The sequence below is a fragment of the Agelaius phoeniceus genome, chromosome 6, assembly GCF_051311805.1.
Source record: "Agelaius phoeniceus isolate bAgePho1 chromosome 6, bAgePho1.hap1, whole genome shotgun sequence".
Taxonomy (NCBI): Eukaryota; Metazoa; Chordata; class Aves; order Passeriformes; family Icteridae; genus Agelaius; species Agelaius phoeniceus.
In genome coordinates this window covers 33,963,375-33,980,699 of record NC_135270.1, presented here as the reverse complement: position 1 = coordinate 33,980,699, position 17,325 = coordinate 33,963,375, and the positions used below count along the sequence as shown (strand labels likewise).

General features: G+C 34.4%; 1 protein-coding gene across 1 annotated transcript in view; it reads left to right on the top strand.

Annotated features, from left to right (window-relative positions):
• Positions 1 to 17,325, top strand: part of CDIN1 (CDAN1 interacting nuclease 1) — a 123,728-nt gene that overhangs the window by 17,187 nt on the left and 89,216 nt on the right. Inside the window, exons 2-5 of the mRNA XM_054635746.2 lie at positions 9,521 to 9,566; positions 10,422 to 10,486; positions 13,646 to 13,706; positions 16,661 to 16,733. Of these exons, the coding sequence (XP_054491721.1) occupies positions 9,521 to 9,566; positions 10,422 to 10,486; positions 13,646 to 13,706; positions 16,661 to 16,733 (245 nt within the window). The remainder of the gene's footprint in view (positions 1 to 9,520; positions 9,567 to 10,421; positions 10,487 to 13,645; positions 13,707 to 16,660; positions 16,734 to 17,325) is intronic.

Below are 17,325 nucleotides of genomic sequence, written 5' to 3'. Positions count from 1 at the left end.
AAAGAGGACCCTTTAGTAAGCAGATTCAAGTGGCCCTTCCCCCAACTGGTTCAGGAAAAGACAAGAATTATTATCTTTTTTTTTTCTTTATTTTTTTGTTCAATAATTACAAATAACTTAAAAGTTGTAATTTTTTTTAATCATAAACACTGTCTAGGGCTCTAAAATCTCAAGGAAACTAGCTATAAATGGATTAATCTCTTGCCTTGAGTCTGCATCATAACCAAAATGGGAATTTACTAAAAACTCTCACTTCTATATCATCTGTGTTTGCTTCTTGAAATTTTATCCTGAATATATTTTAGATTATATCCTGAATGGGAAGCATCAATAAGATCCTAACTTGTTTAAGGAATTAGCAGTTTTGATTGGATAACTGGAAGTTTTTTTGACTTAAGATGTTCACTTTTTACCCTGGAGAAACCTATGCAACAGTGTGTGTGCTTGACATGTGATGCATGCAAATGCTAAATACAGTAACAGCATGAGGCAAGTGTCATTAACAGTAATTTATGTAATGAAAGCCACCTGGCTGTCTTTGTAATTAATTGCTTCTAAATAGTAAATTTTAAATGTAGTTTATCGTTTTCTAAATCTGATTATATATTTTTAGGAGCAAATTGTTTACGGGTATTTAGGGATTTATTTAGTGCTGAACTATGCTTTTTACATGCAGGCTAATTTTTTAATACAAAATGAACAAGGTAATTAGCTCTGAATTACCATTCATTCATAAAAATAGTTTTCTAAACTGAAACACCTAACTTATACAGGACAATATAGTTTTGTTGAAAAAAAAGGCTATAAAGTAGAATTATTTTCCCTGTTGTCCACAGTAAATAAATTTGGGGTTGAAGTCTGAAAAACTTACCTTAACTGATCTATTTCTTTTCCTGGGCATAAGAGGAAGTAGCTCAATAGGCTAATCCAAACAAAATGAGGGAATGAACATGAAATAAATATTTTTAAAATTACCTTCCGGTAATTGTCTACTGAGTATATTTTCAATGTGGGGACCTTGGCCCTATCAGTAGGGTAGATAAGAAAGAAGAAGGATAAACTCCTGGTTTAAACTGTATCTTCTTCACCTTAACTGCTTGGTGGGGTCCTTTGCTCTTGCACCCTAGGAATATTGTTCTTTGCACAACCAACATCAGATAAGGAACTACTTTAGTGTATTTTTGTCTAATGGTTCAATATTTAGATTGGGCTACTAAGATAAAGATGGCAGACTTGCAAACATGTTTCTGTACAGTCTTAACTGAAGTGTATTGAAGTAAAGTGTGGATGATGTACACTTGAATGCAAATGTTCACAGATGTTTTTCCTTTTTCCTCAGTCTCTGGTATGCTGCTGTATGCCTCTGCTTTCTTTCCTGGAGATGCAGAAACTTTTCTTCTTGCTAAGTAACTTGCTAAGCTTTAACTAAGCAGTTGAAATGAACGACATGTTAAATCATCTACTTTTGCTAGTCTCAAGCGTTGGGGAACTTTTTTTTTAATATTCTCAAAAAATTTAATGGCAGAATTAAAAGCAGAATTCTTGAGAATACCAGGAAACGGAGATGTGGTGGACAATCACTGAGATTATCAAGGTGTATGTGGAGACAAACCAGACAAACCCTCTTTGACTCCTATCGGTTTCTTATGTCAGTGGTTTCCCTGATTAGATGGTTAAAGATGGGTTCTGCTATCTGTAAGGTGAGGACTTTCAATAGTCAATGAAGCCTGATGTCAGAATATTTGGGAGTTACAATTTCACATTTTAGCACTTTTTCTTAAGCCCTATTGTGAATATATATTGTTCTGTATTACATCTGAAAGTATTTTTCAGTTTGAAAATGTGATCTTACAAAATAGTTTTATATTTTAATGGCAGAGACATTAGTGAAATAATATTTATTTATAGAGGTCTCTCTGTGGGTTTGGCATTGGAATAGGTTCCAAACATTCATGCAATAAGCATTGTTTAATTCTGCAATGAAATTATATCAGAACAGTATCTTAGGCAAATTACTGTCCATTTTCACTACTTGCTTACTAAGATTATAAAGCTGAAAAAGTAGTTTCTTTTCATATGGACCTGCTACTCTTCCATTGCTGTGATTGCTGGGGTTTTTTAACATGTTATTTATTTATCTACTGTTAAAGCATAATGCTGTTTTTCTCAACCATATATATGTGAATGGAAAACCAGCATTTTTGTTTGTCTCTTTTCAGGTTGGGAGATTGATCATAATACTTTGCAATCATTTGAATATGGAGTATTTTTAGTTACGCTTACATTTTTGCTATTGGAAATCAGATTTTTAGGTGTGGGTGAAAGAAGGTGTAATTTATCTCTGCAAAGAGCTAGCATTATTTTGGGATCATTGCCTATATTGGTTATTTGTACTTACCTCTGCAATTTATTTTTTTCACATCTGATACAGATTGTTCATAGTCTGGATTTGTTTTAAAATATATTGGTTGTTACAAGAGACACCAAAAAATTAGGTGTCTACAGGAAGAATTGGTGCTCTGTTCTTAAAGGAACTTCTAAGTCTTCCTAAATGAAAAATCAAACAGTATCTAATACTGGCAATTTTCCTCTGTCTGCTGCTAGAACTTATTGGCCAACTAGGTCAGACATTATTAAAGTTCAAGTGGCCCAGTGGGAAAAGTAATGGCCTTACGCTACTATGAATTTTAAATGCTGCCATTTCTATGTGTTGCACCATCATCTGTTCTCGCACATCACTAAATTGTATAGAAGTTGGGGGACCAACCAGTGTCAAGGTCATAGAAGTGATGACTCTTCTCAAGTTGCCTAGGCTGGGCTTTGTCATACAGTTATACTCATAACCCTGGCTGTAGGCAGCTAAGTTGTACGCACATGCCTGAATTTAATCTTTTTATTATCATTGAATAGTGAAGCCTGTAAGGCAGGACATCTTTCTCCTCAAAATCTTTACTTCGTATTTTATTTTTGATCCTGCCAAAGTTATGAAATTGACTTTGAGGCAAAGGCAATTTTTAGGGATCTATTTAGGTCTTTTGAGTTGAGCTGTTGTACAGCTTACTGAACTGGATATCAGAGAATTTTAAAATTGATTAATGTTATTGTTCTTCCGATGAGCTTGAATTTCATCTGGATTTTAAATGTAATTGTATTAAGTCTGAAATGAGCATATCATCATATACTTCTTGTCGTATATGTATGTATATCTACTCACACACAGCATAACAATAACAACAGTAATGACAACAGCAACACAGCAACAACAGCAACAACAATGACAACAACAACAACAACAACAACAACAACAACAACAACAACAACAACAACAACAACAACATAATAATAATAATAATAATAATAATAATAATAATAATAATAATAAATTGTAATGGGAGTATTTCCTCTACAGAAGTCTATTGACTTGATAGTTTCCAAAGGAGTAGCTACCAATAATGCTCCATTGTATGGAAGGCTTCTTATGCAGAAATAATAAAACTGGTTTTGTATTCCAGATTTGAACTGGTGTAGCTGGAAAGCTGGAAAATTAGAGGATGGCCACTTTATAGAAGTTAGCATTTTGCAACTAAAGACTTAGATACTTCTATATTATTAGTAACTCTAATTCAAACTCACCTATTGATTTAAAAGCATATAGTCACACACATGTATGTAGACAAGTATATTGATTTAACTTAAATTGGCAATTCACTGACTTCTGATAAATCATTGGTAGATTTGTGAATTATAAAAGTACAAATATGTACAGAGACAGTACTCTGCTTTTTGAGAATTTTCATTCTGAGAAATGACCACAATCATACTAAACTATAAGAAAAATTGTTGTACTCGAGGCTACAGTGAAGAAAGATTAAAGCTGTAACTAATGCAGAGGTCAAGGTGCCTCCTTTCTTCCATGCTCTTCAGGCATATAAGCCTAACAAGCTCTGGGTAGGCCTTTGGTATTCCTGAGCCTTCATGGATTCTCTTGTGGAATCATTCAGACTGCTAAGAAGCCTTTTTGTTGTCTGGACAATCCTGACATATGGAAGAAATTGTGAGAATCCACAAGTTGTCACCTCCCCTCAGGTGGGAAGTTGACCATCAGAGTGGCACTGGGTCATTTACAGGGGTAACTGTGGTGCTTGCTGCCCACATCCTGCAGTTCTGGGAAGCCACTGAGGCTGTATGCCTCTGTTCATGTTATGCATTTGAAACAATGCTGCTCGATCTATTTGAAATCCATTACTGACAGACTTTTTACAAAATAGGGTGGACTGGTTAGCATGTGATAAGCAGTATAAACATAGCTTCCTTTAGGAGTCCCTGTTCCAAATCATTTGCAGTATGGAAGATAAGGATTTGGCTGCTTGGATTTCTTTCATGTCTTTAATAATGTAACAGGAAAAATATGTTTTTGACATGTGCTCTGAAACTTCAGAATAGATGTAAGGAGAATTCCCCTTTCACCACTGGCCTTGTAAATTTTTTGGATTTATATCTCTTTCCTCACTTAGATTTTAAACCTGGCATGGCAGCGCCACACAGTTCTAGCCCTGTTACTTTATTTTAATGCTCAATATTGTACCAGTAAAAGTATTTTTAAACTTACTATACATGGAAAGGGGAAGTTCTTTTCCAGTTAAAAAAAATGAGACTCTGGCTATCTACTTTAGAACTTTAGAACTTTCATATAATGAAAGATATGAGTAGGACTGCATACTCACTAGAGACTGTGGAAGAAAATTTTTTCCCCTTATTGAATCCCTGCTATAGCTTAGTGGCACTGTATGTTCTTCAGAGTGAAGGTTTGACACTGCAGTTTTGGAATTTCTCATGTACCAGCTTCTGAATGTTGGAAACACAGCTCCTGCCCCTCCACCTGGTTATTTAACCAATATATTTATCGTTTTAATAAAGTGGAATATTCAATTTTGTGAAAAGGAAACAATGAAGCTATATATTTTGTTTATATATAACATATTTGTGTCATGGACTATGCTTTCCTCCTTCTTGTCTTCACTTATGTGAAATCTCTCTAGATACTCTTCCTTTGTTCTATGATAAAATGCATTAAATGTAAAACTGATTTTTACTTGTTCTACTTTAGGCAACAACTGTGGAGTTAAAAGTGAGGGAGAGGAAATTCATTCTAAAATATGAAACATGAAACGAGTGGAATCTTGGTTTGCACCTACAACTCCATGTTTTCAGTAATCTCAGAAAATATAGTAAAAGCTGTAAGTTTCATCTTAACTGTAAAGAAATCATGATTTGCAAGGGCTGATAATATAATGTTTGCATAACATTTGCTATGCTTGGATTTTCTCCTTGTGAGGCTGAAGTAGCAAATATTAAGCTGGACATCACTCCAAATCTTGGTTGCATCTGCAATTCTGTTTTGTTGAGGTGATGATCTGATACAATTGAATTGCTTTCATTGTTACTAGCTGTTTCTTAGCCAAAGTTTTGTATCTACTTTAGCTACAAAGCAGTAAACCGCTTATATGAAGTAGTAACTTACCTGTTACTACTTTATATATGAGTACTCATTGCAAACCAGAACATTTCTGAAAACTCTCCAGAGATTATAGCATTCCTTGTCTTCAAATTCTGAGATTCATTAGAAGAGAATGGTCTGAATTTCATTCTTATGTAGTAATTGACCAAAAGGCATATTCTTTTCCCAGCACCAAACTTGCGGTTTTCTTTCTAGCTTAACTGATATCTAAGTTCTTAGAGATCATTTCTCTTATCCCTTTTTCTGGACTGTCTTGGGCATCACATTCTAAATGTTGGATTTGTGTATTAGAAATAACTTTAATAACTGTAATACTGTTTTTTTATGGCAAGCAAATTTTTATATCTTTATATCACTTGTAACCTAGAACTTACACTTCATTTTATAAAATAAAAGTAATTTTATTTTTTAAAAATTGGCATTTTTAGCCAAATTTAGATTTCAGTTTTCTGCTTAAATCCACTTACATATTGACTAGAGCATGAAATACATCAAGCATTCAGATGGAAGTATGCCACTGGCATCAACATGGAGTAGCAAAAGGTAAATTGGCGTCGTGGATGCCAGTATGCAAGTAAAAGAGGATGTCTAAAGAGCAAGGCTGGATGCATTGAACAGGGCTCTGGGAGTTAGATTCATTACTGTCTGGAATTGCAGAAGAAAATGTTTCCATGAAAGTTGTCACTACAGAACTTAAGAGAAAAATTTGCTTATTTCCCTGGACAATATACTTAGTTCTACAAGAGGATAACAGGTTAGATTATCAAATGTTTAAATGAGGTAGTACTCAGAATTATGACTTCTGGGTTTTTGTTTGTTTCAGAAAATCAGCAATTATGTACCTTGGCTCTACAGTTGTTTCTCAACAAAAGTATCTGCTTGTCACAAATATCTATATTCCTAGTCTTCAAGTAAGCCATGAGGCTTACTATATAGTTTATTCCATGAAAGGCAATAGCGTGGTACTCAAATGTTATTTTGAATAAAAAGCCACTTTGAGTGTTACTTTTGTTTTCCTGTATAGCTCAGCAATAAATGCATTTGTCTGCTCATTTGTTGCTTTGAAATCTTATATAGAAGTATTAGAGTGTGGATGGAGTCTTGGGAATGTAGCTGCTCCTCTAGAAGTAATGATAACTTCTATCATAACTATTCCTGTTGTCATATCAGCAGTTGTGATTGTGCTGTTTTGGTATTCAAATTCATGTTCATGACTTCTCTTCCCTCTCCAAGTACATAGTAGTGTCTTTTTCAGTGTTTTCTGAAACCATGATGTTTCAGTTTTCACTCAATAGGATCTTGCAATAGATGCTCCATCTGTGTTTTGAGGAGCTACTTCATTTTGCCAGGAAGTTGTCTCAATGAAATTGTAGCAAGGAAACACTGAGTGGCAGATGAGTGGTTTTAGTGTTTAAGACAGGAATGATGTTAACTGAAAAAAACATGGAAGCAGCCATGTGAAGATATAAATCCACTTCTTCTGGAGAAGAGGAAAGATCATTGAGTAGTAAGGCTTGTAAGTTTTTGAATGGTGTTATTGATATAATTCTCTTTGCCCCAGTGATAAAGTTGCTGTACTGCAATCCAGTATATATCAAATTTGCACTGTTATTTGAATGATTTTTTTCAGTATTCATGCTATGTCCTAAATTATCTGAACAGCTGGAAAGACTGTTCCATAGGAGAGGAGTGTTGAACTAAATTGAAGTAGGTCAAAATCCAAGGACACCAAAGAGACAAATAAAATGGACAAGAATAAGAGAAACATTTAATTTTGAGAAGACCTTGAAGATCATCAAGGTCATTAACCCAGCATTTCCAAGTCTGCCATTAAAGGTGGAGTGTAAAGGGAGGGACGGATAATGGTCTTAGGGTTTTTTTATATGTCATTGTCAGTGTATAATAGGATAATGGTAGTATAAGTACGGTTAACATGCAAGGAATAGACTAAAACCACAAAAATTGCTATGTCAGTGGAGGAGAACTCAAACCAGAGATCTAGTCAAATGCTTTCCTGATCTGTTCTGGGATTTTTCCCACGTCTATCTCTAAATTCAGTTCTACCATTATGACCATGTAAATCTACAAGGTAATAATAGTTATGTGGTGAGCTGTTAGTAGGCCATATGTATTGAACTTATTTATAGCCTGCAGGTTTGTTTTGTTTTTTTTAAACATCTTGAAATATCTTAGCTTTCTGTATGTGTATAGCCTGTGTAAGTATACAATCTTAACTTCATACCTTTGTTCATCTTCTAGTGATTACATATGCAGGTTGCAGATTGTCATAATTTGATTATGCACCTTTTGGAGAGGCTTTGTGGTATGCAACTCCTGGCCTCTGTGTCATATGTATATTTAAATAAATATTTATTATTTAAATGCTATTTACTTTATGTGAATAGAAACTTTATAAAAAATTAAATTATTTAATGTATTGGGCTGTTTTTTTTCTGTAATCCATTAATTTAATAAATCTATATATTAGTCAGTTTCTGTTGCTGTCATTTTTCTACAGTTTTAACATCAGTCTCAGTTAGTACTCAGGGTGAATAGTCCCATGTGTAAAATACCAAAGATCAAGGCTCAGCTTACTGCTGTCACACAGATGTTGTGCTGGGCTGACAAGCCCAAAATACAGAGTTATGGCAAAAAGCCTGGAAGCACAGCTATGGATAAGACATACTTGTAGGTTCTTTATACAGCACTGCATTAATCTAGTCACTTTGTTCCTGATTCTTCAGCTGCTTGGTTTAGAGGTAACTTTATACCATACTGCATATACATACTGTCTGTTTAACTCTGCTCCAACCATTTAGTTGTTTTGTGCTTCAGTGTTCCCTTTTGAAAGCGAGAGTAGGACTTCCTTATTTTAAATTAGTGTTTCTGAAGTGTGACAGTTGGAAGGAGAAGGATCATTTATGTATGCAGAGAATATGTGCTTTTAATGTAATTATGATATGATACAGGTGTTAAATTCACATATAAGAAATCTGACAGAAGAGTGAGACTTAGACATTGTGGAATCTTTGAACTACCTATGCTGTGCCATAGTAGGTAAGTTCATGGAAGGAAAAAATGTTAATTATTCATAATGCTTTGCTGTACCATAAAACTCGATTTATTGAGACTATAATTTGTTCAAGTTGCATGTAGTAGAAAAATATATCAGGAGTAATTAGTAGTATTCAGGATGTGATGAGGTAGATATATCCACAGAGGACAATTGAAAACAGTAGCGGTGTGGTATTGATTGCCTTTCAGAGGAAAAAAAATCTTGTCTCTTTTCTAAATGTTAACAATTCAGAGAGAAAAATTCCCACTTGGGAAGAATGCTTTCCAGGTTGCTTCATTGCCAGGTGTTCGACATTGAGTGGAGCCTTAGATGAATGAAGCTTATGGCAGCTTTTGGAAATGACCGACTCCGGGGAATCTTGGCTTCCTGCTGTGAAAGTTTCCATTTTCAAAGCACATCAGTTTCAGTGGGAATGTTCCACTGGTCCCATATGCTACTTCTGACAGAGGAGGAAGTTTTTAACCTGAATATGAGACAGCTACTGAAGAAGTTCCCTTGCTGCTAACAAAATGAATTTCAATATGTTGCCAGTGAACAAGCAGTGTATTCCCAACTGCTGATGGAATTTAACTCCATCAATTTTTCATGGAAATTTTGCTTTAGTTTTGTTTTTGTTCCTGTCACCTTTTAGCTCCACTACTTTCTCCTGGTAGGACTTTTGGATTCTGAAGTTGAATCACCCAAACAATATGCTAGTTTGATTTGAAACTCTTGCTATATTTTCCTCCCCTCCCTCATACGCTCTCTCCTTGACCTAGCAGCAGGAAGCCTTTGTCTGAGGTGTTCATCTGGAACAACTTTTCCACACTTGTTTTCATGTTCTGTTAGATTACAGGGCAGCAGGCCTACCTTTGAAGCTCCCTTCTCTTTTGTTTCTTTGCAGTGCACTCCAGTAATTAACTTTGTCCTTCTTTTATTTGTTCCAGTCAATCGCAGTCCACTCTGCTGAGCATCTTCTCCCAGGAGTACCAGGTTAGAAGTTTTCTCCTTTGTGAGGGTTGACAGGTGCCTAATTGAATGATGAATGTCCCTTTATTTCTTTGTAATTGAACTGCCAGCTTTCTGATTGGTTTGGAGGATGTTCCTTTTTCCACATCAAGCACCGCCTGAGTCTCAGTGGATGGCTGCCAAGCCTACCCATCCATCTGTCTAATAACATCTAGCCTTTGCTTATTTGGTGGACCTGTAATAAATTATGCTAAACCATTATTATTCTGACAATAATAATTTCCCTGTGTTGCGTGGTTCCATGTGCTAAATGTTTGCTGACTTGCACTGTCAGTGCTGCTTTCCATTGCTGACAGAGATGATGATAAATGACCATTGCCGGAGTGGCAGAAGGCAAGAGAGGCAGAAAATGGAGTCATTTATCATGAGATGACAGGTGTCAGTCAAGTGGCAAGTCTCTATGGAATTACTTTTTGTAGTTTTTCAAATAAGTTGTTTTTAAGCAATGTTCTTCCTGGTTAAAAATGCCAATTGAATTGTAAAACTAGAGTGCACCAGACTTAGATGGAATTGAATTGAGGGAAAATTAATACAAAGGTTGAAAGAGAGAACAAGTTTTTCTTTGCCCTCAGCAGCCTTCAGTAAACTTATTTAGATTCAATTATTGTGACCTTACTGGCTTTTACATATGGTACATTGCAGTACACTCTGAAGACGTTCAATTCAATAGGTAGATTGAATGTCATTTCTGTATGGAATCTAAAAGCATGGTTCACATCTATCAAACTGTAGCCAAGGATCGCGTGTTTGTGTAGTCATGATTCCTGTGTTTTGATCTATGACACCTTTGTAAAAGTCCTCGTTTTTTCATTTTTCTAGAAACAAATCAAAAGAACACATGCCAAGCATCACACTGCTGAAGCTATCGAAACTTACTACCAAAGGTATGACCTCCCCACCCCAGTTAAGACTCTCATCATAGATACTGATTTTTACAGCAGTTGTGAGTAAATTAGCTTATGAAGCTAATTTTATAAACCAATAAATTAAGAATTTGGGAATACAGAATGGTTCACCTAAAAATGTTTTTCACTGGAAATACAGAAATTTTTCAGGATTTGGTCATTCTGATTAAGAAAGAGTTTACTTCCCTGGCTCTAAGTTCAGATAAGAAAATATTTTTCCCAATGTATATGATGGCATTTATTATGTATTGCCTATAGTTTGTAATTTTTAGGATTTCTGTGTCAAGACTGATTTTGATGACTTCTTTACAGCAAGAGAGCTTGTTCTGTTACAGTTGCTTGTTTAAAACAACATTTGTGTTACATTACAAAAAGTTACATATTCATGTATTGCCAGTTAAAGCACTAATTTTTAGATCACTCCTGTTTTATCAACAGAAGTGTCAGAAATAGTTTTTAAGGGAGGATGAAAACCTTTATGTCATTTTACAATTGTTTGCATCTTAAGCTGATAAACTGTGCTTGCTACACCTTGTAGTTTTTCTGTTAGTTCCATAGGCTTTACTAAAAATATTCCAGTGACATAATTGGAGCATAGTGATAACAGGTAAAGATATGCAATTAAAATATTACTTTGTAGACTGACATATCTGAAGAGCATGCATGGCAAGTGAATTCATACTTGTGATGTATGATATTCATGCTTAATACTAATCTGTATGAATCAAGAAAATAAACAAAGAGCCTTCATTTGTAAACAATTAAATGTGCTTCTGCCAGTCATGTATTTAAAACTTAACCACAGCCTGATTATATTATACACTAGTTGAGAATATCTAGTGTGAAGTGTACTAGTTTGGGTGTTTGATTTTGGTTTTTTAGTAGTTGTATTGTTTTGTAAAATTTGTACTGGATCATGTCGCAGTTTTCCTAGGGTTGATTGTTGTTTAGGAAGAATATCGGCTTAAAATTTTGTTGTGCTAATAACATGCATATACAGTACTACTTTTAATTATTTTTCACTAGCAGTTTCAGTGAAGTGGCCTGTGGTAATTGTAACTGCTGCATAAGTAACCCTTTCCTTAGAGTATGTGTAAATCACTAGTTCCAGCCTGAAACTTCAGCCTGAAACACGGGACAAGGTTTTGCTTTATGCAAAGCAGCAGTTGTATTGGTGTCAGTAGGGTTGTAGGTATGATTAAGTTTGTCTCACATCAGGTAGGAGGATTTGGTCTCCTGTCTTCTTCTGTAGTCTGAAGTATGATAGCAGTACATAACTAATGCATTATGTATGAAGCTGTGTGGTAGTGGTAGGGAAAATCATTCTTTATGCTGTTTCTGAGTATGTCATTTTGCAAGTGTATTAACATGGCTGAGTAAAATGCACATGTTTTAAAATCAGAGATGTTCTGGTCAATAGCTAAAAACCTCATTTCAGTCCTGTTTTAATAGATTTACTGTGCAGTATGTTTAGGAGTCCACAGAAGCAGACAACTTGAGATAGAAGCCACTTTGAAATACTTCAGGCATAAATATGACAAACAAGTCTTCTCCTCTGCTCTTCTGTAGCATCCACTTTACTGCTGTAAACCCCAGACTGGGTGCTATGCTCCTTAGTATTTCTGCTGACATACAAGCAGATAATTGTGCTGTCATTGCTTTCTTAGGTCAGAAGCTACCAGGTTTTGAAGGTAGAGATTTCCAGTGGTCCCTGTTAGGAGCAAGTAAAATAGCTGAGTAGAATAGTTTCTTCTACTTGGCTGAGACTTACTAGTCTGAAACTAAGGCAAGCACAAAGTACAAGAAGGATCAGCAGGTTTTCAGAACTGTATTGCCATCAGCATGTGAGACCTGTTAGTCTATAACGGAGTTGCCAGAAGCATTAGAAATATATGGCAGAAATTTACTTCATTCTCACTGTGGCTGTTCGATCATCTAGATGCATGTTTGAGAACTTTAATCTCAAGTACATTTTCCTGGTTGTGTATTCTGTGTATGATATTTCATGTTCCTCTGTTATAAATTTACAATGTTTAAACATGTTTTGTGGGTTTTTTTAATATGGAACTGAAATAATTTACACCAAAAAGCTTTTTAAATTTCCCTGATTCATTAAGCTTCAGAATAACTTGCAAGCAAAAAGCCTTCTATCAAATCTTATGTGGAGCGGTTTTATAAAGGTGTGCCACCCATTCCACAGAAAGGTAAAATGATAAAGAATTTTAATGTCTGTAACTAATGAGCAGAAGAGTGTCTTCTGATGGATAGATAATGATAGAGCTGGAAAGGCTGTGGCCTTCTAATGATGTCAGTAATGATGTGCTATGTGAATACAGATAGGATAAACGAGCAAGTTCAAATGTTGGTAACTATTGTTCCTTTCCACATGGCTACAAAGCACAAAGTGGCTTCCAATATCATAGCTCCATCCCATCAGCTTCGGAACACAGGTTTCAGGTTTTATTGAAATGTAAATATCAAGCAGTGAAAGTAACAGAAGTGAGGAGAGCAACATTGTGTGAATTGATGGTCAGAAACATCATTCTGTAATACCCTCAACTAGAAACATTAAGCCTTTGCCACTGATAGGGTAATGACTTTCTATCAACCTTTATTGAATCCTAAATATTTCTTGTTTTCTTTGTAGAATATAAATTGTTAGACTGATTTCACTAAAGTAAGCCTTTAGTATTTAAATTACTGCCCAATGGATGAAATCTGGAATAAATTTGAGAGTTTATGTTTTTGTGGGTAAGATATACACTGAACCTTCATAGTTGAAGGTCTGGAACCAAAAATCTTTACTGTGAATAATAGAAGTTCATTTGTCTGTGATGCATCTTTAAGTAGTACAGATATAATTTATTTGTGTGTCATTAAGCCACATTTTTTAAAATTTCTTGATATATTCAGTTTTTTACCAGTGTCTTCATTGAGATGGGTATATTTTGCAGATGAATAGAATAGGAGACAACCCTGGAGAGTTAGCGATTGCTTAAAATACTTCTTAAAGATTTCACATTAAATATCTGTAATGGGGTATTTTCCCCCAAATGAAAAAGATTCACAAGGGATGCTGACATGTATAAACTGGCCTTTTCTTGCCACTGCAAAATTACCTGGCTTTGTCTTGTCTAGGTATCTGAGTGGGGTGATGAAAAATGCCGCTGCCCCAGTATTACTGGACCTGGCCAATGAGGTAATCATCTTTCTTTTTTCTTTAATCTTCCAGTGTAAAACCTGAGGGGCATATCTATAGTGACTTTAGTGAGAAATGTAATTAAGCTAAAAAAATGGTTTCAAGGCACATTAGACATTTAAAATGGTTCCCCAGTCTGTTAGTACTTAAAATAATTAGACAAAAAGCCACATTTATTAATAAATCAGTTCATGTAATTAGTCTTTTAACTTCAAGGCAAATGTGTAGGATACCCTGAATTTGTATTTTGCTGAAAATTTCCAACAGACTGCAGGTCTTTATTGCATAAACTTGCTAAAAATTCTCAAATTGATTAAATGGAGTTGTATCATTTTGATTCCTTGCCTTTAATAACAAAACCCATCTAAGTTATTACTATTTCTTAGTAATAGGAAGGCTTAAAATGGATAATTTTCCTGAGTCCATTTATTTCTGTTCATACGGATTAGAGGATGGCTAATGAAAACTGCTTAAGATAAAGCACTTTAGCAGAATAAATTTTTCAGTATATGAAAAGTTCTGTACAGATGCCATTAAAGTCTTGACAAATTTATTGATGCTGTTTATTAATTAGAATATGAATTTACCTTGTTATACAAGGTGTTATTTGTATTGAAAACTGCTATCTTAGCACTACATTAAAGAAGAGGTAAAAAGTTTGAACAAGTGGCAAGGAGTTTCCTAGAAAAAAAGAAATTTATGAAATACCTGTGTTTTAAACTCTAAAGTATTTATTTACTGTAATAGTAACAGTACAATAGCTGATACTCCCTGGAACTGCTTATGCAATCCTCAAAGGGATAGAATGAAATATATGCTGTTTTGTGTTGCATTTTAATAGAAAATGTAAGAAGGAAGTAGAAAATGAGTGTTTGCATTAAAAATGATATGGCACTGTGAACATTAAGTGTAGCAGTAGCACAAGTTCTACATGTTACGTTAGAAAAAAAGAATGGTTTTTCTCTCATGTACATTGCTGCAGCCAGCAAATGAGCGATTACCTATCAATTACTGGAAGGTTTTAATGGTCTGTGAAGTGTCTGTGTAACCTGATTGTACAGTTAGCATAGAATCAAGAATTTATTTTGTTTTAGTGGTAATGTGTAGCTTCTTACCATCTCTGGAAAAGACAAATCGTGAAGTACTGAGAATAGAATGTACTTTACATAAATAAGTACAATCTTACTAAGAATTTAGGTAAACATCCCAATGGATGATATATGGCACCCATATTATATGGGAACTGTCATAAAAATATTTCAAGCACAGAGTAATATATCTGTTACTGGTTCTTTGTATATTTTTCGCATTGATTTAGAGATGATGCATATAATTTCTGACTCCAGCGAGCATGTCTTTGTTTATATTTCACTAATGCATTTTTGCAATTCAGATCAAAGATATCTGCAGTTCAGAAATAAATAAAAATTAAGTCTAAGAGAAAGGGGAGATACATAAAAAACTTATTTGTTTCTGGTTTTGTAGTAGCAGGTATATCAGAAAGGCAATGCATTTTGTGACTGCCACCCAATGCATTAGGGAAACGTGGCAATAACCAGCACCAGATTACTGCTTCCAAACAATCAAGCTGCCATTTTTATATGATAGTTAATATTTAAATGACATACTCTTGCATCTGCTGACAATTGATGTAATGGTAATACTTTATGAGTCAATATATATTTAATCAGTGGAAACTGTAAAAATTGATGAGAAATATATAACATAGCTATATTACAGTATGTAGCAGCTCTGTTAAATAGGAAAACCTCCATATTGTTATCTTTTGGGGATGTTTTTTGAGGGTTTATAAAACTACTTCTAATTCTTTTTTAAAAATGAAATTATTTGTCAACTGTTCATATTGTATATGTAGTACAAAAAGACTAAAATAAATTACATTTTTGTTAGAAACAATAAAATTAGTCACTGTTCTCTTCATACAAATATTTTCAAGTGAGATTTGAAGCACTATGAATTTTACTTACATGCTAAATTCTGACATGAAGCATGATGGCCCTATTTCAAAGAAAGATGGACACATGATTAATATGAAAATTAGGGCGATGCAAGTACCTGAACTAATAAGGTAGTCCTTATTCAGGCTGGACTACCTTCAGTAATTTCACCATTTTTCATGTGTCAGCTCTGATGTGGGTTATTGGAAATAAGCAGCTCCATAGAAAGCATTTCTCTCTACTTGGGGAATTTAAGGCCATCCAAGTACATACATATTTGGAAAAATATGTATGCACAAATGGAGTAACCTTTTTTGTGTAGTTACTAAATCAGGATAAAATTTTTGCACTAACAGTGAACTTGAAAAGATGTCAAGAAAAATTAATTGTGACAATGTGTGATCAAGGTTTCCTGTCTCATGGTTAAAATTCTGATTCAGTAAAGTAGGATTTTAATGGTATCTAAAAAGCTATTGTAATTTTAGTAGCAACTAGGTTATACATTTTTCATACATATAAAAAAAGTTGAAATGAAGGAATATCTTTGTTAAAAATCAAAATATAAACTCTGAAATAGTTTTGACCAAGCCCAACACATCTGCTAGAGATATTGATGCTAAGGATATGTGGTATCACTTGATGGGTACCACATGAACGAGGATTCATACATAGAAAAGGATGACCACTTCTTTTCCTTGATGGATAACCTTATAAAAGGGATTTCACGGTCATCTTTTACAAAGGGTGGTTCAGATGCAAAATGTACAAACATAATAACCAGGATTTGATGTTGTCTACTTTATTTGGTTTTTCACTGGTACTGTGGATTACTACCACACATTTGGTGGAAATAGTTGAGTCCGATAATTGCAAAAAGATCCTGTTTCCTCTATTTTGCTTGTTAGTTTTAATCTACAAATATAGTACAGTCCTGACAAGTGTGCATCTAAATGCATTTACCTCCTGAAATTCTGTTTTTGTTTTTGTTGGGCTAAGGTGGACTTTGCCCCATCATTGATGGCTCGTATTGTGTTGGAAAGATTTCTACAAGAAAAAGAACAAGCCATCCGTAAGTATCTTAGCTGTTTGTATTTTTCTTTTGTATTTTATTATTTTTAAAATACTTTTTGTTTCCTCTTTTCTTCTGACTATGATAGAAAAATAATTACCACAATGCTGGAATTGACATAACAAGGGTAATATTTTAAGTTTGGTATCTTCAACAGTTAATTACAGTTAAACCGTATGTAAGAAGAGCAGCCACAATTTAATACTATTTAAATGAATCTTTTTCCTCTTAGATTTCCAGAATATCTGTTCCTTCAATAAAAGAAAGGGTATGGGGCTCATACCAAATTTATATCTTTAAAATTCTGTATTTTAGAAGTCAGTAATTCCTAAAATAAAACTAAGCCACTTTTAATTTTGCAACATTGCAGTAATGTTGCTAGTATATACAGAAGTGCATTTAACTGATCTCAGTACAAGAAAATAAAAAAAATGGAATGAAAGGGAAGAAAAGAATAGAACTATGGGAGGAGGTTCAAGCCTAAATTAATTTGCCACTGAAAAAATACATTTTGTTATTTTCTCTGTGTCAACTGCATGATTAAAACCGGCTGTTAAGTGAGCTCTGGGGATGTGCTCGTAAAAGATTTATG